General features: G+C 39.8%; 2 protein-coding genes across 2 annotated transcripts; both read left to right on the top strand.

The window, feature by feature from the left end:
* The first annotated feature begins 546 nt into the window (after nucleotides 1-546).
* On the top strand, nucleotides 547-7,753 carry LOC131963046 (high-affinity choline transporter 1-like). Its single transcript, XM_059328181.1, has 8 exons — nucleotides 547-730; nucleotides 841-954; nucleotides 3,940-4,095; nucleotides 4,198-4,346; nucleotides 4,433-4,576; nucleotides 5,176-5,329; nucleotides 6,839-7,053; nucleotides 7,148-7,753. Exons 1-8 carry the CDS (start codon nucleotides 547-549, stop codon nucleotides 7,655-7,657), a joined length of 1,626 nt encoding a protein of 541 aa, XP_059184164.1. The 3' UTR covers nucleotides 7,658-7,753.
* A 5,831-nt stretch (nucleotides 7,754-13,584) lies between these two features.
* Nucleotides 13,585-24,618, top strand: LOC131963072 (high-affinity choline transporter 1-like). The gene is made up of 9 exons (XM_059328210.1): nucleotides 13,585-13,768; nucleotides 14,303-14,416; nucleotides 15,317-15,472; nucleotides 15,573-15,721; nucleotides 15,807-15,950; nucleotides 16,778-16,931; nucleotides 18,133-18,347; nucleotides 20,963-21,431; nucleotides 24,376-24,618. Exons 1-9 carry the CDS (start codon nucleotides 13,585-13,587, stop codon nucleotides 24,426-24,428), a joined length of 1,638 nt encoding a protein of 545 aa, XP_059184193.1. The 3' UTR covers nucleotides 24,429-24,618.
* The last annotated feature ends 214 nt before the right edge of the window (nucleotides 24,619-24,832 follow it).

The following is a 24,832-nucleotide window of genomic DNA, read 5'->3' as shown; positions in this document are numbered from 1 at the left end:
AGCCATGACAACGCCCTAGCTTATTTTTCTCTGCATGACAGAAATCTTCACTTGTCAAAGACTGATGCACACAGATAAGTACATCAATGTCTGAAACCAAAGTCAATAGACACTCCCAGAAAAAAAGAGTCTCTGCTGGATTTATAAGGAACCAGACAAAGCTTAAATCTTTAATTCATTTATTTTTAAGATCTTAATTCTTGGGTTTTAGCTTTGTCTGTCTTGAGAACCAGAATTATTCTTGAGACCTGTCTATAACTCTCACCACTAATCAAATCCTGCATCAAACAATGTAGCATAGTCGGCTTTAATGAAAAACTGGTGCTTCATTTTAGAAGCACCTGAAACTGTATTTATTTGAACTTAAAGTTTTAAAATGTGACAAATGGATCCTCTGCCAACATCTTAGTGCCATCCTATGCTACGATTGGAAAGGAATGATGGGAAACGGGTATAACCACTTGGAAGTGTCCTTCCCCTCAGTGTCCTTAATAAGGGTGGTAGAGGGTGGTGTAGCATAACAGTCATCCTTCGATTGAAGCAGCAATGGCTCTCAATATACCAGGTCTGATTATGATGGTGGTGTTTTACTTGCTTGTGTTGGGAATCGGCATCTGGGCGTCTGTAAAATCGAAGAAGATGGAGAAAAACACACAAGGTGGACAGGTGGAGGTTTCGTTTTTGGCTAACCGGAGCGTCAACTTGAAAGTGGGAGTCTTCACAATGACGGGTGAGTTTTGGTTTGTTTTTTCAAATAGTCAATAGGTATCCTCACTGAGTCCCACATTAATGATACAACCCTAATTATTCATTAATGTATATCTATGTTTTCTACTGCAGCTACTTGGGTTGGAGGTGCCTTTGTCATTGGAATTGCAGAGTCTGTTTACGACCCCACCAGGGGTTTGATCTGGGCCCTTGTTCCTCTGCAAATATCAGTTTCCTTTATCATCGGTAAGTTTCTCTTTAACATAAAACTGGGTCCCAGTTAAAGCATTGCAATTTGACCTTTTTTCACAAGATGTTTCTCAACTACTTTAGTCAATGTCTGCTCTAACTGTAAATTGTAACACTGTAACCTTTCATAGTTTTAGTTGCAAAATTTTGAATCAGGGGCATTATATAGCATTTAGGCAATTTTAGCATTGCCCAATAAATAGGGACATTCTCTTTTCCAGAGGTGTACTTTCCTTGTGACATCCAAACCATGACCAGCCAAGTAAACTCAATTACCCAGACTACTTGACACCTCTGTGTGAAACCCCTCTGTGCCACCAGGTCCAAAGCCATGTTACCATTAGGGTAGAGAGTGGCTGCTGAGAAAGTCTCAGGCTGCGCCCTCTCAAATGTCCGCTCACTCAACATGTCTCCATTACAAAAAAATGCCCCAGAGGGATTTACAAGACTCCGGAGTTGACGTATGGTTTTTGATCTTCGTAATCGATTACGACAGTTTCGACAGCATGCACAACAACTGCGGCCATCATCATTAACTTTGCACAGCGTCCGCCACTACTTATTGTAAACAAACGGGCATGCCAACTGTACACAAAGCATCCGCCGCTGATCATGAACAAACGGGCATGCTAACTGTACACAAAGCGTCCGCCGCTGATTGTAAATTAACCGGCAGTGTCCGGTGTTTGTTGTAAAAAAAAACTTAGATTGCTAAGTGAACACATGCTGCTGCAGCACATACACACTGTACTGCTACAGAGCTAGCTGTTAGCCTATTAGCACTGTGCTACTGTGCACCCCGGACTGCACTATGAAAGGGCAGAAAATTCACGGGATCACTATAGCCAGCACAGATCTTTTCAGCAATATTGCGGGGCCGCACTATGAAATGGGCTCATGTTTCTTGTTGCTTGTGATTACTCACTACTTCGCCAGATTTTTAAAATGGCGCGTGTTGTTGTGGCGTCAAGTATTACATCACATCCTGCTTAGCGTTCTATCCAATCAGCAGCCAGGCTTTTTTCAGGGGAGCAAAAATGCCCTGCTCTTTGACAGGGCTCACATTCAAATTAGGGGCGTTTTGGCAAGGGAGACCCGCCTCATTCGAGGTATTTGACTATGTTGGAAACGCACCTTGAAGCCCCTTTTCCTATCACACATGCTGCCTTGGAATGTTTGGTCTGACTTGGCAAATTCAGCAGTGATTGACATTTCCATTACAACAGAGCTATCCACTTATACTTTATTATTATTATTGTAGGTGATTGCGAGGTTGCAGTAAGAGCCTGTTGGCTCACTGTGGCTGTTTTTGCTTGTACCCTTCCTCCCTGCACTGTAAGTAGACTCGTTTTTATCGCAGAATAGCCACCAACATAGCTTGGGTTATCACTGATTTAGGTTCTATTTTTTTCGTTAATAAATTATGATTAGATTTCCTTTAAATTCTTTACAATAAAAGCTTTTCATTTGAAGCGTCTGGGAAAGACTGAGCTACTTTACCTCCCAGGGAAGGGCTCCCCCACCACTGACCTCCACATCACTGTCCAGAACACAGTGGTGGTCTCCACAGAAACCGCCAAAAACCTTGGCGTGACTCTTGACAACCAACTGTCCCTTTCCACAAACATCACCGCCACCACCAGATCTTGCAGATTCTTGCTGCATAACATCAGGAGCATCCGCCCGTTTCTCACTCAGAAGGCAGCTCAGGTCCTGGTCCAGGTCCTGGTCATCTCACGCCTGGACTACTGCAACTCCCTCATGGCAGGTCTGCCTGCCAAAGCCATCCGACCTCTGCAACTCATCCAGAATGCAGCTGCTCGATTGGTCTTCAATCTTCCCAAATTTTCACACACAACACCCCTCCTCCGCTCCCTCCACTGGCTACCAGTGGCTGCGCGGATACGCTTCAAGACTCTAGCTCTGGCGTTCTCTGCTGCTAACGGTTCAAGTCCTACTTACATCGAGGACCTTGTCAAACTCTACACCCCTGCCCGTCCTCTCCGCTCTGCATCAGCCAAACAGCTGGCGACTCCCATCCTGCGTGGGTCAACTCACCTCAAAACCTCCTCCAGACTTTTCTCTGTCTTGGCTCCCAAATGGTGGAACGAGCTCCCCACCGACATCAGGACCTCAGACAGCCTATACATCTTCCGCCGCAGGCTGAAGACCTTCCTCTTCCAACAATACCTCGGTTAAGCCATGGTCACCTAACACATATATATATATTTTTTTTTTTAAATTAAAAAATTTGCTCTTCTTCTTCTTCTTCTTCTTCTTCTTCTTCTTCTTCTTCTTCTTCTTCTTCTTCTTCTTCTTCTTCTTCTTCTTCTTCTTCTTCTTCTTCTTCTTCTTCTTCTTCTTCTTCTTCTTCTTCTTCTTCTTCTTCTTCTTCTTCTTTTCTATTCTTTTCTTCTTTAACATATAGCACTCCTGTAGCGATGACAGTTAGCTCTTAAAGTTATGTACTTACTTGATTCCTGTGGTCTATGTCTAGTACCTTCAGGTTGAATGCACGTATTGTAAGTCGTTTTGGACAAAAGCGTCTGCTAAATGACATGTAATGTAATGTAATGAAGCAGCAAAACCAGGAAATGTTGGGTTGTGGTTGGGGTTATCACTGGTTGTATGGTCAGCAAGACGTGACCACAAATTGCTTGAAGGTGGGTCAGGCAGGATTTTGGTCCTGTTCCACAGAGGGTTCATATCAGGTATTACTGCAGACGTCATGGGTGCTCCCTGCTGCCCAACACACCCAGATTAGTAGCAGCTGCAGTGGAAAAATTCAACAGTCAACAGCCTGCCAGATGTCTGTCAAAAGGGGCGGGAGACAAAAAACAGCTGAACTAGGCGAAATGTCATATGGATATTTCAAAGGAGTTGATAAGAATAATGAATAATGAATACCGTCTACAATGAAAATTGTGTTTGGTTGTTCAATTTGAATTGTGAAACCTTTTTCTCTCCCTTTACCATTTAAAGGTGGACTGTTCTTTGCAAAGCCAATGAGGGAGAACAATTACATCAGTATGATTGATCCATTTCAGAGAAAGTATGGAAAAGCTCTGACTGCACTTCTCGCCATTATTCCTGTTATAACAGAAGTCGTCTGGATTCCTGCATTAATGATTTCCTTGGGTACAAATATGCAAGTACACTTAACACATTCATGTTCTGACTCCTGTCTGTCCATTTTCTCAATCGTACTTATTCATTTTTTCTACTGTTTGTGTGCTACAGGAGCTACCATGAGGGTGGTTTTGGATCTGTCCTTCAGTGTTTGTGTCTGGATCTCTGCTATAGTGGCAATCATCTACACTGTTCTTGGAGGTCTCTATTCAGTTGCTTACACTGATGTCATCCAGATATCACTCGTGTTTCTTAGCCTGGTGAGTTTAACACAAGAAAACTTAAAGATGATGCGTTTGATGTTTTATATATTTAGATTTTTTCTAAGTGATTCTTCTTTTCACAGTGGCTGTGTGTCCCTTTTCTTCTGACAAGTGATCTTTATACCGACATCACTCAAACAGCATCCAACCACACATATCAGGCCTCCTGGCTTGGGCAGCTTGAGTCTAAAGACACATGGATATGGATTGATAATTTTCTAGTCATGGTAAGATGAATAACAGCACAGTATGTTTATGTAAAATGTGGATTATTGACCACTTTGGTCACATTACTAACAGTGTGCCAGCACAATATCTACCAATACTTACATGGAGGTGGAGAAAAAAATTGATACAGCATAGTATCGCAATATTTTGCGTTGCAATATGATATTGATTTATGGCCGTCAAATATCGGTATTTAGCGTTCTAACGGCCAGCAGTATTTTCACCTTTTTTTTTCTTTTTTTTTTTTACAGAGGCTATGGCGGGCTCACTTTTAGGAATATACTCAACACTCAACAATAATATCATATCGTGACACAAGTATCGGGATAAAATCGTATTGTGGGCCATCTACTGATTCACACTTCTAACTTACAGTATATGCAGCTATGGGAGAACAAGATTAGAAGTATTGGAAGAAGTGGGTAACAACCAAAGATCTTACAGAGAACTATATTTATTGTTATCTATTCTATTACAGCTGGTTGAAGATGCCTACGTGGTCAAACCAGGGACAGCCTCTCTCTGATTGTTCACATTATTCTAGAGCCAGTTTTTTTAAAACAGATGTATTGTTGTCATATTTGCTCTCATTTTCTAGAGCGTGGGCAATATGGCCGTTCAAGATTTCCATCAAAGGACACTCTCCTCAAGCTCCACCTCCACAGCCAGAATCATCTGTTTTATTGCAGCGGGAGTCATCATCATTGCTGGAATCCCATCTATGCTGATTGGAGCTGTTGCAGCTTCAACAGGTAATTGTCGCTGTTGTGTCAGGGTAGCTGCTGTGGCCATGTTGTGTTGCCTCACAGAAAGATACTATAGTCAATGGGCCCAGGCCAGAACTTTCACTAGCCCCCTTCATAGTGCCGTTTCATGCCGGGACATTTACAGCTCTGTAATGTCTCGCCTCCACTATGAACGTGACCGAAGCGGGATGCCGGGATCAAATGATCCCACCAATTTTCCGCCTCCAGAGGTACTCACATTAGAAGATTGGTGGGTTGACGCTTTTGTCCAAAGCGACTTACAATAAGTCCATTTAACCTGAAGGTTCTAGCCTTCGACCACAGGAATCAAGTAAGTACATAACGCTACAGGAGTGCTTTCCGGTTTTTTTAGGTTTTTTAGGAGACCATGACTGGGGGCGGCTGTGGCTCAGTTGGTAGAGTCGGTTGGCCCCCAACCGAAGGGTTGGTGGTTCGACCTACATGTCGAAGTATCCTTGGGCAAGATACTGAACCCCAAATTGCTCCCGATGCTGTGTTCATCGGTGTGTGAATGAATTCCCAATGGTGGCATAGGGTAGCCTCTGCCAACAGTATGAATGTGTGTGTGAAAGGGTGAATGAGCGCAGTCTGTAGTGTAAAGCACTTTGAGTGGTCGCAAAGCGACTAGAAAAGTGCGATATAAGTGCAGGTCCATTTACCATTAACCGAGGTATTGTTGGAAGGACAAACACACACACACACCTCCCACTTGATCAGACAGTCATCGAATCATTGTTCACTGCAGGTGGCTGTCGCTGCTAACTTGGCATAGGTAAACAAACCGGCATGCTAACTGTACACATGGTGTCCGCTACTGACCGTAAACAAACCAGCATCGCTTACTTTGCACAGTGTCCGGTGCTTGTTGTAAACAAACGGAGGTCGCTAAGTGAACACATGCTGCTGCAGCACATACACACTGTACTGCTACAGAGCTAACTGTGTAACTTATTAGCACTGTGCTACTGTGCAGCACTGATGCTGCTCTGTTGTCATCTACTTTACTGAAGAGTACAAATGTATAGAGATTACCTATAGATGTTTATATTGTTTTATTATTGGAGCTAAATAGTGAACATTTATTAATGTGTTGACTAAGCTACTACTTGAGAAAGGGTTAGCATGTGAAAACATAATCGAAATATATACACTTCTTAATTTTAAAAAATGGAATTGGCCAAAATGGGTGATACCAGTGAGTGAACATTCTGGTCTTTGCCCATGGACGAGAACTGATAACTAATAGAACTTTATAGTCTTCGTAAAGTATGTTATATATAGTTATATGCATATGTTATATGTGTTTTAAACATAAGATTTTGAGGCTGTACACAAACCTACTATAAACCTACTACTTGAAACAGTTATCTTTTAAAGTACTTATATGGACCCTACAAAACAATTAGTACAATTTTCACAACTCCTGGGCAGCCCGTCTACCAACATTTGGCAAATTAGCATTTTCTTTTGTCTGTGTTTTCTCACATATTTCAGACTGGAACTCCACTTCATATGGTTCTCCTTCTCCATACGAGCGAGGGGAGACTGCCATGGTGTTGCCCATCACCCTTCAGAATCTAACCCCGATCTACATTTCTGCTTTTGGCATCGGGGCTGTTGCTGCTGCTGTGATGTCATCCGCTGACTCTTTCCTCTTGTCTGCAACCACCATCTTCACTACCAACATCTACCAGGCCATCAGGAGTCAGGTGAAAGAAAATCAATGTAGAAGTGGGGATTTGTGATGTTTTAAGGGAACTTTGAAGATGTAAATATCTACTGAACTATTGTTCTTCTCTTTAGGCATCAGACAAGGAGCTACAGTGGGTGATCCGGCTCTCCATAGTGGTTGCAGGACTTGTGGGAACTTCCCTCACCTACCTGGACAACAGGATCATGGTGTTCTGGATCCTGGGCTCAGATCTCACATACACCATTTTATTTCCCCAACTGATCTGCATCCTCTTCATTAGGGTTTCCAATGGTTACGGAGCCATCGCAGGCTACCTTGTTGCGGTGGTGATGAGGCTGTTGTGTGGAGAGCCGTTGTTCGGCCTCCCTGTGATCCTGCAGTTCCCAGGCTGCACTTTAGAGGATGGTGTTTACATTCAGAGCTGGCCTTTCAAGACCATTTGCATGCTGTCTGCTCTGGTCTCCATTCCCATGGTCTCATATGTGGCCTCACTCCTGTTTAACAAGGGGGTCCTTCCTGAGAGGCTGGACGTGTTCAAAGTGAAATCACAGGAAGCACCAGCAGATGGTGCCAGAGAGGGTGAGGAGACCTCTCAACCAATGCTGGATACAAAATGCTGATACAAAACTTTTTTTCCAATGTCTTATTGTTAGGTTGTAGGGACAAGATGGTCTTTTTAAGGTTGTTTTGGACTTTTGACACTATTTTTAATGGTTTTCTTGATAATAACCAAAATCATTATCATGAAAACCATGGAAAATGGCTAGATAGCAGCTCTGGAATTAAACTCTTATGAGCTATTTTTGTTGTTATCATTATATTTGTCCGAACAAATGAACCTTTAGTTGTACCTATATCAAAATGAACAAGTAATTGAAGAAAACAAGGGTGGTCTATTCATTTTTTCCATGACTGTGTATGTGCAAATGAAACCTCAGGTTCACTGGTTGTTCGTTCTCATTCATGTAAAGCACAATGTGCAAAATAGGTCAAGGGCAAGTTTGTATCACATTTATAGAAACAGGACATGTAGAAACATGTTACACTGGTTCACCCTCATATTCAGATCATATCTGGCTGCACTGCATGACAGCAACAATGACTCTGACCGCTGCTGCCTGGAAACATTTTGAATGTTTCTGTCTTTGGGTGTGATGAGATATGAATATATTTAGGTCTCTGGTTTATTTATTCTTGCATTAATGCTCTTATTGCTTGGGTTTTAGCTTTGTATGTCTTAACAGAATGTGGTGACCACATCTTATCAGTCTCATAATCTCATCAGTCCTGTCCATCAGTTTTACTACAAATCTAATTATACATGAAATAATGCAGCATAGTGAGCTTAAATAAGGAGTTAAAAATTTTCTGTCAAGCTTTCAGAAGCAGCTGAACCTCTCATCATTCTAACTTAATAAAGGAACCTAATATGATGTACAGTGCCTCTCTCCATGTATGATTCTGTGCCACCCTCTACCTGTTGGATAATGACATTAAACCAGTTTACCTACATGTACACAGGGAAAATAGAGGCAGCCAAAGACATTTAGCACCAGTCACCTTTAGTTTGAATCAGCAATGGCTCTCAATCTACCAGCTCCAAACACCATTGCTCACTGTAAATTTGTGTGATACTAATGTTCAGGAAATAGGGGTGCACCGATCGATCGGCCGGCCGATTTCCTTAATTTTGCTGGATCAGCGATCGGCCGATTCTTTTACGTCAAACCGACCTTATCTAGCGATCTTATCCACCTCCGCAAAGGTCTGAAAGTGCGTCTGCACGTACACGTACTTCTGCATGACTGAGCATGCTCGCGCGCACACAGTACGTGACAACAGTCACCCAGGGCACGCTCAACCAATCATGTCGTCAGTGTGGAACATTAAGAACATTTGCTCTTGTTGCACCAAAAACTCAGGACACTTTATTTATGGTTGCAGTTCTTTTGTTAGTTTGTCCTGTAAATTGTTGCTATTTATTTATTTTTTAAAAATACTGCTGTCTTATTGTTTTTCAATAAAAGGAACATTGAAGGTGTGTATGCTGTGAGTTATAGAAAAAATCTGAATCGGCAGGTCAGGCTTTTTAAAAATCTGTGATCGGCCAGAAAATTGCAATCGGTGCATCCCTATCAGGAAACAAATGTTTACACAGAAAAAAAGATAACTACTCTATCAACTGATCACGCTGACACAACAATAACAGCAAATCAGCTTCTCAACAATAACAGCACTGACCAACATGTAATTATGGTAATCATAAAGGCTTCTTATTCTGATTCTGAATATAATAACAGCAAACCTGGCAAATTGCAGTGTCAGTCAGTTCACTTCAAGTAATGATGTAGACAGCGTGCAACTACTGTTAAACTGTTGCTGCTGCCGTGATGTCATCTGCTGACTCTTTCCTCTTGTCTGCCACCACGTTTACCACCAACATCTACCAGGCCATCAGGAGTCAGGTGAAAGAATAGTGTGAAGAGTGTGGAAGTTGCAATTTCTGAAGTTTTAAGGGAACTTTGAAGATGTAAATGTCTACTGAACTATTGTTCTTCTTTTTAGGACCTGGACAACAGCATCATGGTGTTCTGGATCCTGGGCTCAGATCTCACATTAACCATTTTATTTCCCCAGCTGATTGGCGTCCTCTTCATTGAGGGTTTCCAATGGTTACGGGGTTACCATTTGCATGCTGTCTGCTCTGGTCTCCATTCCCATGGTTTTATATGTGGACGTGTTCAAGGTGAAATCACAAGAAGCACCAGCAGATGGAGCCAGAGAGGGTGATTAAGCTGGGAAAATAATACATTTGCCTCTGAACCACTGCTGGATACTGTAGGGGCCGCAGGTATGTTATTCATTTGTTTTTATGAAATGAATTGAATGAAAAATGAGCCAGCACCCCTCATTTCAGCCTCAAAAACTCAGCTTTGGTCAAACAAATGGGACACTACCCTAAAAGACAACCCCCTCACTTCGGTCCCAGCTCCAGCTACCTGAGATAGGCAAATCTCATCGGCCACAAAACCTGTTTTTCCAGGAAACACAACTCCTAACAAAGTAATCTACATGAAGATTTTGGAACCAACAGCTTATCTTTTCTCTGCTTTACTGAGTGGTGCCCCATTTCAAGGTGACTTGGGTTAAACAGGTCATATGATTTATTAAAATGAATGATTATTCATGATAGTTTTTAATCATTCTTCTGATATCACTAAACCCATTTATGGCCTTTACATATTTTTGTGCCCCGGCGAAAGGCATTTACTTGTAACTAATGGCTTATAGTGGCACATTATAATGATGGAAGGAAATCAATTAGATACAGTAATTGCCAACATTATTTAATGACTGTGTTGTGCTTTTGATTTCTTTATATTTGATTGTATAAGTTTGTGTCTCCATCATTTTTTATTAATGGCATAGGTCATCACTTCCACCCTTAAAGTATTGGAGCCATATTCAGAAAACATGGCTAAAAGTAGCTTCTAACTTGCTCATTTAGGAGTAAAATAAGATTTTAGGTCTAAAAGTATTCCACAAAGCATTTTAGCACTGAAACCAGCTCCTAAATCTGTGATAAAAATTCTCCAGAGTCACTCAAATCACAAACTATCCTCAAATAGCAGCTGCTGGTAATCCACCAGTTATTACAACTATTTTTGTTTTTTAAAGTTATCCTGACTCTCAATTTTCCTTTAAGTAAGCCTGTATTACTCTTTGTTTCATGGTAAATCAGTGACCCTTAGTCTGCATTTTACTTTTCAGATCTTTTTAAAAAATATGGAAACAAAAACAGCCCAAGGGCAATGCTGTCTGTCTCATGCAGCATACCATCACTTAACGCAACATGATTAACCATGCCCCTTTCTCTTAGCTTAAGAGTTCTCACAATTCCTCTGAAAGAGTTTATTATCAGCAGCAGTCACAGTCACAGTCGCAGTTCTTACCTCACTTGAGGCCATAAAACAAGCAGTACAAGAAAGGTGTCATATTTGAATAATTATAATGCCGTGCAGAGTAACTTGGAACTTTCCACCTTGCTTTAAAATCACTTTCTCACAGATAAACAACGGCACAGTTTGGGTTCTCACAGAAAAAAGATGAGATTACAAGCTGTCATGTTTAGACTTGGTAACTGATAGATGCGGGTCCATCAGAATAACATACACGTAAGTACATGTATTATAAAAACACTGTGAACAGCTGCTTACAGTGGTTGAAAAAGTATTCAGATCTCTTACTTAAGTAAAAGTAGTAATACCACACTGTGAAATTACTCCACTACAAGTAAAAGTCCTGCATTCAAAACTTACTGAAGTACAAAAGTATCAGCATCAAAATGTACTTAAAGTATCAAAAGTAAAAGTACTCATTATGCAGAATGGACCCACTCAGATTGTTTTATATATTCCAAATATATTATTAGATTATTTGTATTAATGCTTTTATGTAAGCAGTGTTTTTTTGTTAAGACAGGGCTCATTTAATTACTTAATATACTGTTATAGGATTTAATTTAGAAAAGTCTAATCACTTTAAATTGATCATATATTTTATATTTTATATATATATTTTTTTTATTTATGTTAAATCACAACCTGAGGAATAACTTAAGCTGTCAGTATGTAGTGGAGTAAAAAGTACAATTTTTGCCTCAAAATATAGTGGAGTAGAAGTATAAAGTTACATAAAATTGAAATACTCAAGTAAAGTACAAATACGATTATATTTATACTATACTATAGTATATCTCCTAACCGTATTATACTATAATGCGCTGAGCATTGCATTTGGCTATGATTCTTTCAATAAATGGTTGACTTTATTCAATTGTCCTGAGTGTTTTTTAATGCCTATTTTACTCTAAATGGGACCATAATTTACCAAATAGAATTGAAATGAGCAATTGAAACCATAAACTAATCAGGAAAATGATTACTGAGGTAATAAATCAAGTGAAAAGTAGCGTCATTTTCTCATAGACTTCTATACAATCTTTTGACATAATATTGGTGCCCCATTGCAGCTGTAAAGAACTTCCACTCTTCAGTCTCAGGACAGTAAAGTATGCTTTACACCCCCTAGGAAAAAATAAACAAAAAAAAAAAGTACAATATTTGCCTAAAAACTTAGTGGAGAACCCTTTAAGTGTGCAAATGTTAGGTAAGCCATCCACGAGTTGAGTGTTTCCTTAATGATGGATGGTAAAGTCAATGAAGATCAACCAGAGAATTATGGGTATTTTTAGGACAGGTTGCCAATGTGTTTTTCTTCACTGTAGCTGTGTCTTTTGTTCACAGACAGACAGGGGACAGGGCAGTGTGTTCTCACAATATGAGATCTTGTTTAGGCTAGATATGCGCCTGTTACAACAACAACAACACACACGCGCACACACACGCACACACACATTCTTGTACTTCTATCTTTGTGAGGGCCGTCATTGGAATAGCAAGGTTTTAATAGTTTTTGAATTTCTCATTAGTTTTAGTTTGTGAATTTTTGTTTTCAAATTTAGCTAGTTTTAATTAGTTTTTAGAATGCGTTTGCTAGTTTTAGTTTAGGTTTTTTTTAAATGCTTTAGTTTTAGTTTCGTTTTTATTAGCTTTATTTTTTTGTAACGGGGTATTTGTTGGGTGGGAGATTAAAAGAGGTCACAGTAAATTTTGCCTTTATTTCCTTTTATTATCCATCTTCATTATGTATGAAAAAAGTTGACAAAGACGAAAACGAAGGACATTTTCACTTTAATTTTAGTTAGTTTTAGTTAGTTTTGTAACCAGAAAATACAGTTTCAGTTAGTTATCATGTTTTTAAAACTCTCATTTTTATTTTTATTTCAGCTAACAAAAATGTTTTTTCAATTCTAGTTTTTGTTATGTCGTTTCGTTTTCGTTAACTATAATAACCTTGTTCCCAAGCCCCTTAACCTAACCTTCACCATCACAACTAAATGCCCAACCATAAACCTAATTGTAACCTGAACCGTTAAAACAAAGTCTGAAATCTCAAAAAAGTGAGGACCGGCTGAAATGTCCTCACTTTGCAAAAATGTCCTCAAACGTGTTCCAGTCCTCACTATGTAGGAAGCACACACACACACACACACACACACACACACACACACACATAGTGGATCACAACCTTCAAAGAGACTTGAACAGCTGTTGGGCTGTTCATGTCATACTGACCAATAGGATTTGGTTTGCGTGTAAGTTCTGTAGATGAATGAAAATGTGAATTATGACTAAGATAAGGGCTCATTCTGACTGGGATCCTGCATTGAGACCAGACTTTTTCTCAGGTGTGTGTTTTCTCTGGGCCTTCAATTTAACAGACCTTTACAAGATGTTGCAAGAGCAGGTCCTGCAACACTCAAAAAAAGTGTTTCTCTCAATCAAAGTCTCCACCCCCTCACCACCAGCAACTTGGTATGTGGCTACTTCTCATGCAAGTGGGAACAGGACTGTGCACATATGGCATTTGCAATTCACAGAGAGAGAAGTAAAGGTCTGTAAAGCAGCTTCAGGTTGAATCAGCAATGGCTCTCAATATACCAGGTCTGATAATGATGGTGGCGTTTTACTTACTTGTGTTGGGAATCGGCATCTGGGCGTCTGTGAAATCTAAGAAGATGGAGAAAAACACACAAGGTGGACAGGTGGAGCTTTCTTTTTTGGCTAACCGGAGCGTCAACAGGTTAGTTGGAGCCTTCACAATGACAGGTGAGTTTTAGTTTTCTTTATTTAAATACACAATAATTATCCTCACTGATATATATATATATATATATATATATATATATATATATATATATATACAGTACAGGCCAAAAGTTTGGACACACCTTCTCATTCGATGTGTTTCCTTTAATTTCATGACTATTGACATTGTAAATTCATCAAAACCATTAATGAACACATGTGGAATTATGTACTTAACAAAAAAGTGTGAAATAACTGAAAACATGTCTTATATTCTAGTAAGCAAAGGGTGGTTACTTTGAGGAATCTAAAATACAAGACATGTTTTCAGTTATTTCACACTTTTTTTGTTAAGTACATAATTCCACATGTGTTCATTCACAGTTTTGATGCCTTCAGTGAGAATCTACAATGTAAATAGTCATGAAAATAAAGAAAAATGCATTGAATGAGAAGGTGTGTCCAAACTTTTGGCCTGTACTGTATATATATATATATATATATTTGTATGTGTGTATATATGTATTAATTTTATTTATTTATTTTCTGCTGCAGCTACTTGGGTTGGAGGTGCCTTTATCATTGGAATTGCAGAGGCAGTTTACGACCCCACCAGGGGTTTGATCTGGGCTCTTGTTCCTCTGCAAACATCAATTTCCTTCATCATTGGTAAGTTTCTCCTCAATTGATTGCATGTGTTTTGGATTGAATGTTATGTTTCCAGTGATGAGAACTGCCAACAAGTGTTGTTCCTGTGTGTGTGTGTGTGCGTGTGTGTGTGCGTGCGCTCGTCTCAATGTACAAATAATTATTTACCCTATGATGACGAATTTTGAGTTTAACAGCTGCTTCACTTCACAATTCAAGCAGTCCATGTATTACCAAGAGAGACTGATGAGACAGTTTTGGCTGTTTCAACGCGTTAAGGCGTCTGAAGCGTTGGCTCTAGGACAACAACACACACGCGTTGACGCCAATTACACGTGCACGCCTATAACAGTATATCAGGCACTGTGCCATTGCTCAGGCACAAAACTGAAGAAGAGGCTGTGCAAGAGAGGGAGAGAGAGAGATATTAGAGAGAGATATTAGAGAGTTATTTCGTTATAAAAAAAAATTGGCCTGAAAATAAAAATGACAGCTCTGTCACCTTCCTGTTTAGGCATTGTAGCTCATAGATACACATCTGTAAGAACAACACACACACACACACATCTTTGAACGAGACTTGGACAGCTGTTGGCCTGTTCATGTCATCGGTAACCGGCCAATAGAACTTGGTTTGCGTGTAAGTCCAACTTCTATAGAAGAATGAATTAATACAGAAATCGGGGCTTACTCTGACTGGGATCCTGTGGGAGCTTTCAGTCAGGGTCCAGCGCTACACCTGTGTGTAAAAGTAAAGCCTGCATTGAGACCAGTCTTTTTTCTCCGGTTGTGTTTATTCTTGGGCTTCCAATCTCCGAACCTGAGACCTTTACAGATGGTGTAGTCACTCAGACCACATCAAAAATGTTACGCAGTGTTCTTCAGATTGACAGGTTTCTCTTTTTCCCCCTCTCTTTAAAGGTGGACTGTTCTTTGCAAAGCCAATGAGGGAGAACAATTACATCAGTATGATGGATCCTTTTAAGAGAAAGTATGGAAAAGCTCTGACTGCAGTTCTCGCCATTATTCCTGTTATAACAGAAGTCGTCTGGATCCCTACATTGCTGATTTCTTTGGGTAGGCACATGCAAGTACACTTAACATATTTACTTTCTGACTCCCTTGTTCTTTTTTTAAAATCATACTTCTTCATTTTTGCACTGTTTGTGTGCTACAGGAGCTACCATGAGGGTGGTTTTGGATCTGTCCTTCAGTGTTTGCGTCTGGATCTCTGCTATAGTGGCAATCATCTACACTGTTCTTGGAGGTCTCTATTCAGTTGCCTACACTGATGTCATCCAGATATCACTGGTGCTTCTAAGCCTGGTGAGTTTTACACAAGAAAACTTCAATATGATGTGTTTAAGACATATTCTTGTATATTTCGCTAAGTTCTTTCTTCTTTTCACAGTGGCTGTGTGTGCCGTTTGTTCTGACGAGTGACGCTTATACTGACATCACTAAAACAACATTTAACCACACATATCAGACCTCCTGGCTTGGAAAGCTTGAGTCTGATGACGTCGGGAGATGGATTGATAATTTTCTAGTCATGGTGAGATGAAAAACAGTTAGTAAATTGGTTTAGAATATGTTTAGGTCTCTGAAGAAATACAGATACTGTGATGAATCTTCTTTTACTTCATGCAGCATGGAGAGAAGACCACAGCATGGACATACAGTTCGTCCTGTCTTATACAGCAATGGAAAAAATTATTAGACCACCCTTTTTCTTCAATTTCATGGTCATTTTATTGACTGGTTCAACTAAAGGTACATTTGTTTGGACAAATATAATGATATAACAACAAAAATAGCTCATAAGAGATTAATTTAACCCATTGAAGCCTGGAAAGCGGATATGTCGTTTTGTAGTATTTGTATAAGCTTTCAAATACGTTTTGAATTTCATTTCTATCTGCTACAGAGGCTGAAAAATCTATTATTTAGTAGGAAGCGTTGACACTTCTGTTGAATTTCCAGAAAAACTTCAGGTTTTGGGGGCTTATTTTAAAATCGCCCAGAGGTTTTACAGGCATTTTAGGCATCAATGGGTTAAGAGCTAATATCAAGCCATTTTCCATGGTTTTCTTGATAATAACCAAAATCGTCTACAAGAAAACCATGGAAAATGACTTGATATTAGCTCTTAAATTAATCTCTTATGAGCTATTTTTGTTGTTATCATTATATGTGTCCAAACAACTGTACCTTTAGTTGTACCAGGCATTAAAATCAACAAGAAATTGAAGAAAACAAGGGTGGTCTAATCATTATTTCCACGACTGTCTACCATGAGGTGCTTACATGAAAAAAAAAAAACGTACTGTACAACCCAATACTATAAAATACTAAAAATTTCCCACACGTTTAATTTTTTAGAGTGTCGGCAATATGGCCATTCAGGATTTCCACCAAAGGACACTCTCCTCAGCCTCCACGTCCACAGCCAGAATCATCTGTTTTATTGCTGCAGGAGGAGTCATCCTTTGTGGAATCCCCTCCACCCTGATTGGTGCTGTTGCAGCTTCAACAGGTAATCCTGACTGTTTACCTGTTAGGAATCTGCCAAACTCATTAAAATGGTGTCGCATAATGACCTAGAAATCATTATTCATGCATTTGTGTCTTCTCGGCTAGACTACTGCAATAGTTTGTTTACATGTCTTAACAAAAATCTTCTGAGTGAGAAATTTGTTAACATATATCTCTATTAGAAGAGACAAATAACTTCAGCAATGTGTTAAAGTTAGACAATAACACATAAAAACCCAGTGTAAATTGACCGTAAAGGCAATACAATTATTTATAACATGAGCAATAATCTTTTGGCCTCCATTTTTGTTTTGCTTACATCATGCTAGGCACTGTACAAACAGTTAGGAGCCAAAATTAGAAGAACCAATCAGGAAGGAGCATGATTTAAAAAGGACACCGCAGCGTTCAACAATGAGTGATTTCACATGCACACAGTTTGAGATTGCAGCTCATATCCTGTTGAGGTTGTAATCAGGATAAGCATCATCATATTCCTTACAGCAGCATGGCTGTATTTGTGAATAGCCAAAACACAATTGTGTTAAAGGAAACAGAAAAAAGGAAACCACTTATATTGCCTATCTTTAAATGCTTGTTGTTCAGACACACCAACTCATAAACTTCATAAGTTTATGAGTTGGTTCTAAAAGAATGAGTTCTTAAAGCCTTACATTGGCTCCCTGTCTCCTATAGAATAAATTTTAAAATTCTGGTTTTAACATTCAGAGCCTTACATGACCAGGCTCCACCCTACATATGTGACCTGATACAGCCCTACACCCCCACTCGGGCTCTGAGGTCTACAGATCAGAATCTGCTCATGGTTCCACGCACCCGTTTTCGAACCAGAGGTGATCAAGCTTTCCAGGCTGCTCCCAAGCTTTGGAACAGTCTCCCTCCCTCACTGCGCTCAGTAGATTCTGTTGTCAGTTTTAGAAGCCAACTGAAGACATTTTTATTTGTTCAGGCTTTTGATTAATTGTTTCGGGACTGCTATGGTTGTTTAAATTGCTGTTGTTTTGGTCTTTTAAAACTTGTATGTACATTTTTATGTTATGTGTATGATTTCTATGTGAAGCACTTTGTGACTTCTGTCTGTGAAAGGTGCTATATAAATAAAGTTTACTTACTTACTTACTTACTATGTCAGATTGCTAAATCATCATTCATTCTTGTCCATTCTGGCTCCTTTATTTCAGACTGGAACTCCACCTCATATGGTTCTCCTTCTCCATACGAGCGAGGGGAGACGGCCATGTTGTTGCCCATCACCCTTCAGAATCTAACCCCGGTCTACATTTCTGCTTTTGGCATCGGGGCTGTTGCTGCTGCTGTGATGTCATCAGCTGACTCCTACCTGTTGTCTGCAACCACCATCTTCACCACCAACATCTACCAGGCCATCAGGAGTCAGGTGAAGTGTTTAATTAACTTACAAGAATAGGCAGTCTGTGGCTTAGAGGTTAGGGGACCCTGAGAGCTCACAGCGCTGCAACTTAAGAAAACACATGCTAATACACAAAACACAAGCAAATTGATAAAAAAAATCAATCATAAATTTGACAACACAAGCGCAGCATTTAGAAAACACACTGCAAAGGCCACCACAATGAGAAAACGCACTGGGTGCAGTAATGTGCTCGTGTGTAAAAAAAAAAAAAGAAAGAAAAAAGGATGGGTTAAATGCAGAGATCCCATTGTAGGATTAATAAAGAATAAATCTTAAGGGGAAAAAACTGTTTTTATGTGTGATTTTCAGGTTAAAACAAAAAAGGAAAAAGGAAGGGTAGTAGTACAAAGATAATGGTAACATAGGTCACATATTAGTGCAGGAACACACAGGGGAAAAAAGCATGCACATGTTTTCCAATAACAGCAGGTTACATTCAATATATTATAAAGTCCACTTACTCAAGACTTTCATATATTGATCAGATTGTGACCTTACGGAAGAGTTCAGTCTCTCCATTTCATTTACTATGGCAATCCAATCGGCGGAGGCGGGTTAACATAAACTCACTTCCAAGTGATGTACAAGAAGAACTTTGTGAAACTTATCTTGGGCCAAGAGATTGTCCACAAAAATCAACTTTTATCCCAAAGTAGTACTAATTTCCCCTTCAATCTCAGGAACTAGTCAATCTTCAGGCTGTCAGCTGCATCAGGCTGGGTATATAAGTCCTCATAGTAAGCCTCAAAAGAATGTTGAGTTTCCTCTAACTTGTGGCATACTTTATTTCTTATATTCTTCAGTGTATCTTTTTTTTATTATCAAGCTGTAGTGTGTACACTCCTGAATGGTATGAAACTCTATGAAATCTCTAATGCCTATGTTGAAATCCTGTATTCTGTGTCTATCTGCACTGCACTGAATGCAGTCAGACCAGCTAAAACAAGAATGTTAGTTGGTCTTAAATATTAACCTCAGCTTACTCTCTCCTTTTCCTCATTATCTCCATCGCATAGGCGTGGTTGATGTTAATCTTTGTAGAAAGCCCCCAGAGCGTTATGACAGCACAATGACTATCCTGGGGTCATCTCTGACTTAAAACATGTAGCCACAAATTCTTCCCCGCCTTCAGGGTTGCAGTAAATACCAAATCATTCATTTTTTTTCTGCAGAGATTCCTGGGTCTGTTTTATTTGCAGGAGCGTCTTTTTTTAAGTGCAAGGCTGAGCATCCTGAACTCATGTTGTTGTAGTCTTCCCTGATGTCTCCCAGAGTCCGGTTGATCTCTTCTCTAAATTCAGTCAATTCCTTCCTAGTGTCCTCTCTCATGTCTGAAGAAGAGCACTCAGCTCATTCTTTACATAGGCATGTATTGGCATTATCTCAGTGTGAATATCAGATAGTAAGCTAGCTTCAGGCTCTCCCAAGCTAGGCTAGTTAGCATCATCTTTCATCGGCCCATTCCATGGCTATTTGCTTGTTTTTCTCTGATCTTGTAGTTGATATACCTTTGGATTTTTTAGTGTTTGGCCCCTCCCCTATTTTGGCCGGTGTCTTATCTCATTCAAACCTTTGAATCTGGGGAAATATTCCTAGTTGGTGGGAGAGTAATCTATCTCTGCATCGTACCAACTGGAAGTCTCACAAAATGCATTGTGGTTGCAGGTACTGCTTGCCAGACTATAATGTATGTCTTCAGGCGTGTTTTCACTGAGTACTTTTTGGAGAGTGTTTTGGCGTCACCCACTAGTTAGTTCCCCTTGGCCTCTGTTCCCATACAGGTACTTTTGTAGCGGCTAACCAGTGGTGTTGCCAACTTAGCAACTTTGTCGCTATATTTAGCAACTATTCAGACCCATCTTGAGACTCTTAAAAAAAAAAAAAAAAAGCATCTAGTCTATTGACTTTTCTGGTGTTATTGGAGACTTTTGGCGACTCGTTCCTACTCTTCTTAACGAGTAGCAGGTGTCGTCCCAAAGCACTCAAAAGCGGCCCAGTCCTCCAGCAGCGGTCTCTCCTAGCTGCAGTCAGAGCAGGGGATGTTAACCCCTCAGCGTCCAGTTTGCACCAGTCTGAAAATGATTCACGCATGTGCAAAATCGCCGCCTAAACCGTATCCAATCAGCCTCGACTAGCCAGTAGTGGCTCAGTAATGTACCTGTGTGAGGCAGGTACTTTTTGAGCTGCTACCTGAGCCACAAACTGGTAAAGTTCTCTCCCAAGCCACACCCATAGCAGCTGACTAGAGGGAAAAGTACCTAATGGAAACACGCCTTTAGATGTACATTAAGATTAAGATTCCCTTATTAGTCCCACAATGGGGATATTCACACTCTGCATTTTAACCCATCCTCATACACTAGTGAACACACCATGCTTTAGGATCAGTGAGCAGCACATTTCTGTGTGCCCGGGGAGCCATGTGGGGGGTTGGGTGCCTTGCTCAAGAGCACTTCAGTCCTGTCAGTCCTGGGATTTGAACCAGCAACCCTTTCAGTTACAATCCTGATTCCAAACCTCTAGGCCATGGACAGTCACAGACTACCTATAATCTACTTTTTACTTTTTACGTTTTCTAGGCATCAGACAAGGAGCTACAGTGGGTGATCCGGCTCTCCATAGTGGTTGCAGGACTTGTGGGAACTTCCCTCACCTACCTGGACAACAGCATCATGGTGTTCTGGATCCTGGGCTCAGATCTCACATACACCATTTTATTTCCCCAACTGATCTGCGTCCTCTTCATTAGGGTTTCCAATGGTTACGGGGCGATAGCAGGCTACCTTGTTGCGGTGGTGATGAGGCTGTTGTGTGGAGAGCCGTTGTTCGGCCTCCCTGTGATCCTGCAGTTCCCAGGATGCATTTTAAAGGATGGTGTTTACATTCAGCGCTGGCCTGTCAAAACCATTTGCATGCTGTCTGCTCTGGTCTCCATTCCCATGGTCTCATATGTGGCCTCACTCCTGTTTAACAAGGGGATCCTTCCTGAGAGGCTGGACGTGTTCAAGGTGAAATCACAGGAAGCACCAGCAGATGGAGCCAGAGAAGGTGATGAAACGGATGAAAATGATAAATTTGCCTCTGAACCAATGCTGGATACAAAATGTTAAATTATTTTTATATGTAATTCCTCATATAATTGTTGGGTTATTGCGACAGGCTGGTGTTCTTGCTTCTATTTCTGGATCATTAAGGCCTCTTCCACATGTACAAATAAGGCAAAACTTCAAAATATTGCTGGTCCTCACCATTCTTACAGGAATTCTTACATGTTTACAGATAAGCGTAAAGTTATTCTTCCTCTAAATTGAGGAACAGAGGCACCAGAATGCACTAGACTTTATAATCTCTCTGAGTACGCTAAATTACCAGCTAATCCAAAAATGGGCAGAGAGGTGGAGCACGGTAAGGCTGACGTGGGCTAAATGCCACCTGTGATGGCACACACCTGTCAGCCACGCACTTGACTTAATTTAATATATTATTATAATTTATTTAATTATTATCATGTACACGGTCGCCCATAAAGTTTGAATTAAACTAAATTATACTTAACTGAATTAAACTTAAACTTTGAAATAAACTCATGAGACTTTATCCGTCAATAATAAAGTTGTCACAATCATTTCATCGAAAGAGGTAAAAAATATTTTATTCCAACTTTACTGGCGACTGTGTACATGATCATAATGGTGGAACAGGTGAGCTATAGAAAAGCGACCCATACAGTTCTGATGATAAAGGAATTGAGCTATAGAGAACAACATGCTTTTTTGTTTACAACTATACTAAAGTTGTCCAGTTTAACATGGCGTTCTGTTGGAGCCAGTGTCAAGTGGCCCTTTAAGGAACTGCGGGTTTTGGGACTTCGGCTTTGGCTTCATCTTTTAGCCAAGTCATCGATTATATAGACCCTTTTTCAGCCGACGTCACAAAATGTTGCGTGTGCAATCTGGCAACAGAAATGGTGTTGTTCTCCAGCTGTTCTGACTGAGAAAGAAGGATTTATAAGCATTTACAAACTTCTCCCAGCATCAACATGTCTGGTTGTTGCCTATACGGCTGTACCAATCGCTATTCCACCGGTGGACTAAAGTTTTATCGGATTCCGACAGGATCACGACCATTTCAGAGCGACTGGTGGCGTCTGAGGCTACAGTCAATTAAAGGACATTATCAAACACGTGTCTGCAGCGCCCACTTTATATCAGGTAAGGATATCTATCTAATCTTTGATTTAACGTAAAAGCCTTGTTTACATTAGTTATTGTCTGTAATATGTAGAATATTAACCCTCTGGAGTCCACAAAAGCGCCGGAGCATGACTTCTTCTTGATTTAAAAACGATCAGCATGGAGCCCTGCTGTCAGCTTCCCTCTAAAGTTCTGGCTTTTCTAGAAGTTTCCATGTCCAATTTAGTGCGTCAACTCTTTTTTTCAGCAATGGTTAAAACCATGACCAAGTGTAACATGATTTTACTTTCAGATTTTGCAGTGTGCGTTTCAACATTTTAATGCAATCTTTTGTGTTTACTGTTTTTTTTGTGTGTGATTTTGGGCTATTTTTGTGATGTTTTTGTGATAATTTTTGTGTTTTTAGTGTTTTTTATGATTTTTTTTATGTGTGTGTTCTGTGTGTTTTTGTGTGTTTCTTGTGTTTGTATGTGTGTTTCTGTGTTTTTTTGTAAAAAAATAAAAATAAAAAAAAATGTTGATACAGTAAGTCAAAATGAACAATTAATCCGGTGAGGTTGTGCTGAAAAAGATGATACCAGCATGGCATGGTAATCATTATTTAAGTTACATATACAGGCAGATTGAAAAAGAGCCAAAAACCAACAAAATAGCCCCAAACTCCAAAGGGTTAATCACATGCAGCTAAAGTTTGATAAGCTGGCGTTAGATTTGGCTAGTAGCCTGCTAAGATGAATAAACATGCTTGTGTTTTATTGGCAGGCTAGGTGTGATTGGACTCTAGTGGTTTTTTTGTAGTCCTGATTTTTTTTTGCCTTCTGTGTTTATGTACACAAAACAATGTTTGTTTAGCTTAGCAAGATACTAGCCAAAGTTTGTAAATTTGTAAATGCTTCTTTGTCAGTCAGAACGGCTGGAGAACAACACCACTTCCGTTGCCAGAATGCACACACAAACGTTCTACGTCATCATTGTGTACAAACAGTAAAAGGATCTATTATATAATTTAAGTTACATAATTATATGTGGTGTACTCTGGTGACCTCGGTTGACTTTTGATATTTAGGATTTTTTTTTACGGTGGTTTGAAACACAATGTTTTTGTTGTTTTGTGTGGTTATTGCTTTTTATTTTTTTATTCCCTTTGGGTATGTTCAAGTTTACAATGTCTGCAATGTCCATCAGTGTCTTGGATTAAAGTGAAATGTGCATTCTTCAGAGGACAATTGAATTTCCATTTTTTATACAAAAAGGGCAGAAAGCTGACTTGAATGAAGACAAGGTAACTTGTTGGAATATGTCAAGGACACTTTGTGTGCAAGATATTCCAGTAAGAAATGGAATGAGTTGTCAGCACTCATGAAGACATTTCAAGAAGAAAATAAATACATTTTCAGAAGTCCAGTTCTGCATCTGTCACGTTATTTTTTGGTTCTGTTGGGTCTGAGTTGTTCTGGTCCTGTTTTTTTTGTTTTTCCAAAATCTTATATTGTGCCTTTATCTGGTCTTGACTGTAAATAGGAGGGTTTAGTGTAAGACACAGCAATGACCCTGACTGCAGCTGCCCGTTACATTTTAAATGTTTCATATATTGTTGCATTTCTTGGTTTTATTGCCTCTGCATGTATCCTCTCATTCATTGTTGGTATGTCTTGATAACTGGCCTGTGGTTTTTCCTGAAGTTAAACAGCACTAGAAAATACTCCACAATGGCCATTCATATACCAGGTCTGATAATGATGGTAGTGTTTTACTTGCTTGTGTTGGGAATCGGCATTTGGGCATCTGTAAAATCCAAGAAGATGGAGAAAAACACTCAAAATGGACAGATGGAAGTTTCTTTTTTGGCTAACCGGAGGGTCAACTTGGCAGTGGGAGTCTTCACGATGACGGGTGAGTTTTGGTCGAGCAGAGAAGTTAAAAACTTTATGTCTAAAACTATGATTTTTAACAATACTCTTCATATTATGCAGCCACATGGGTCGGAGGTGCCTTCATCATTGGAGTTGCAGAGACGGTTTATGACCCCACAAAAGGACTAATCTGGGCTCTTTTTCCTCTGCAAATGTCAGTTTCCTTCATTATCGGTAAGATCTTCTAAATCATACGAAAAATCATAAGTTGTTCTCCAAAAAAAAGGACAAGGAAACACAACCAAGAATGAAACAAAAATACAGTGGCAAGAAAAAGCAAAATGAATTTTTTTAGACATATGTTAGACATATTGAGGAAAAATGTGGTTGTGGCTAGCAGTTT

The sequence above is a fragment of the Centropristis striata genome, chromosome 24 (assembly GCF_030273125.1).
Source record: "Centropristis striata isolate RG_2023a ecotype Rhode Island chromosome 24, C.striata_1.0, whole genome shotgun sequence".
NCBI classification, from domain to species: Eukaryota; Metazoa; Chordata; class Actinopteri; order Perciformes; family Serranidae; genus Centropristis; species Centropristis striata.
Note: the sequence above shows the minus strand (reverse complement) of the source record. Positions and strands in the feature narration are given on the sequence as shown.

Bases quoted from the DNA above. Each gene is read 5' to 3' on its own strand.
- LOC131963046 (XM_059328181.1), top strand. From the start codon at position 547: ATGGCTCTCAATATACCAGGTCTGATTATGATGGTGGTGTTTTACTTG. The intron at 4,577-5,175 runs GTAAGATGAATA...CTCATTTTCTAG, and splicing joins TTGATAATTTTCTAGTCATG to AGCGTGGGCAATATGGCCGT. The intron at 5,330-6,838 runs GTAATTGTCGCT...CACATATTTCAG, and splicing joins AGCTGTTGCAGCTTCAACAG to ACTGGAACTCCACTTCATAT.
- LOC131963072 (XM_059328210.1), top strand. From the start codon at position 13,585: ATGGCTCTCAATATACCAGGTCTGATAATGATGGTGGCGTTTTACTTA. The intron at 13,769-14,302 runs GTGAGTTTTAGT...TTTCTGCTGCAG, and splicing joins TGGAGCCTTCACAATGACAG to CTACTTGGGTTGGAGGTGCC. The intron at 15,473-15,572 runs GTAGGCACATGC...TGTGTGCTACAG, and splicing joins TACATTGCTGATTTCTTTGG to GAGCTACCATGAGGGTGGTT.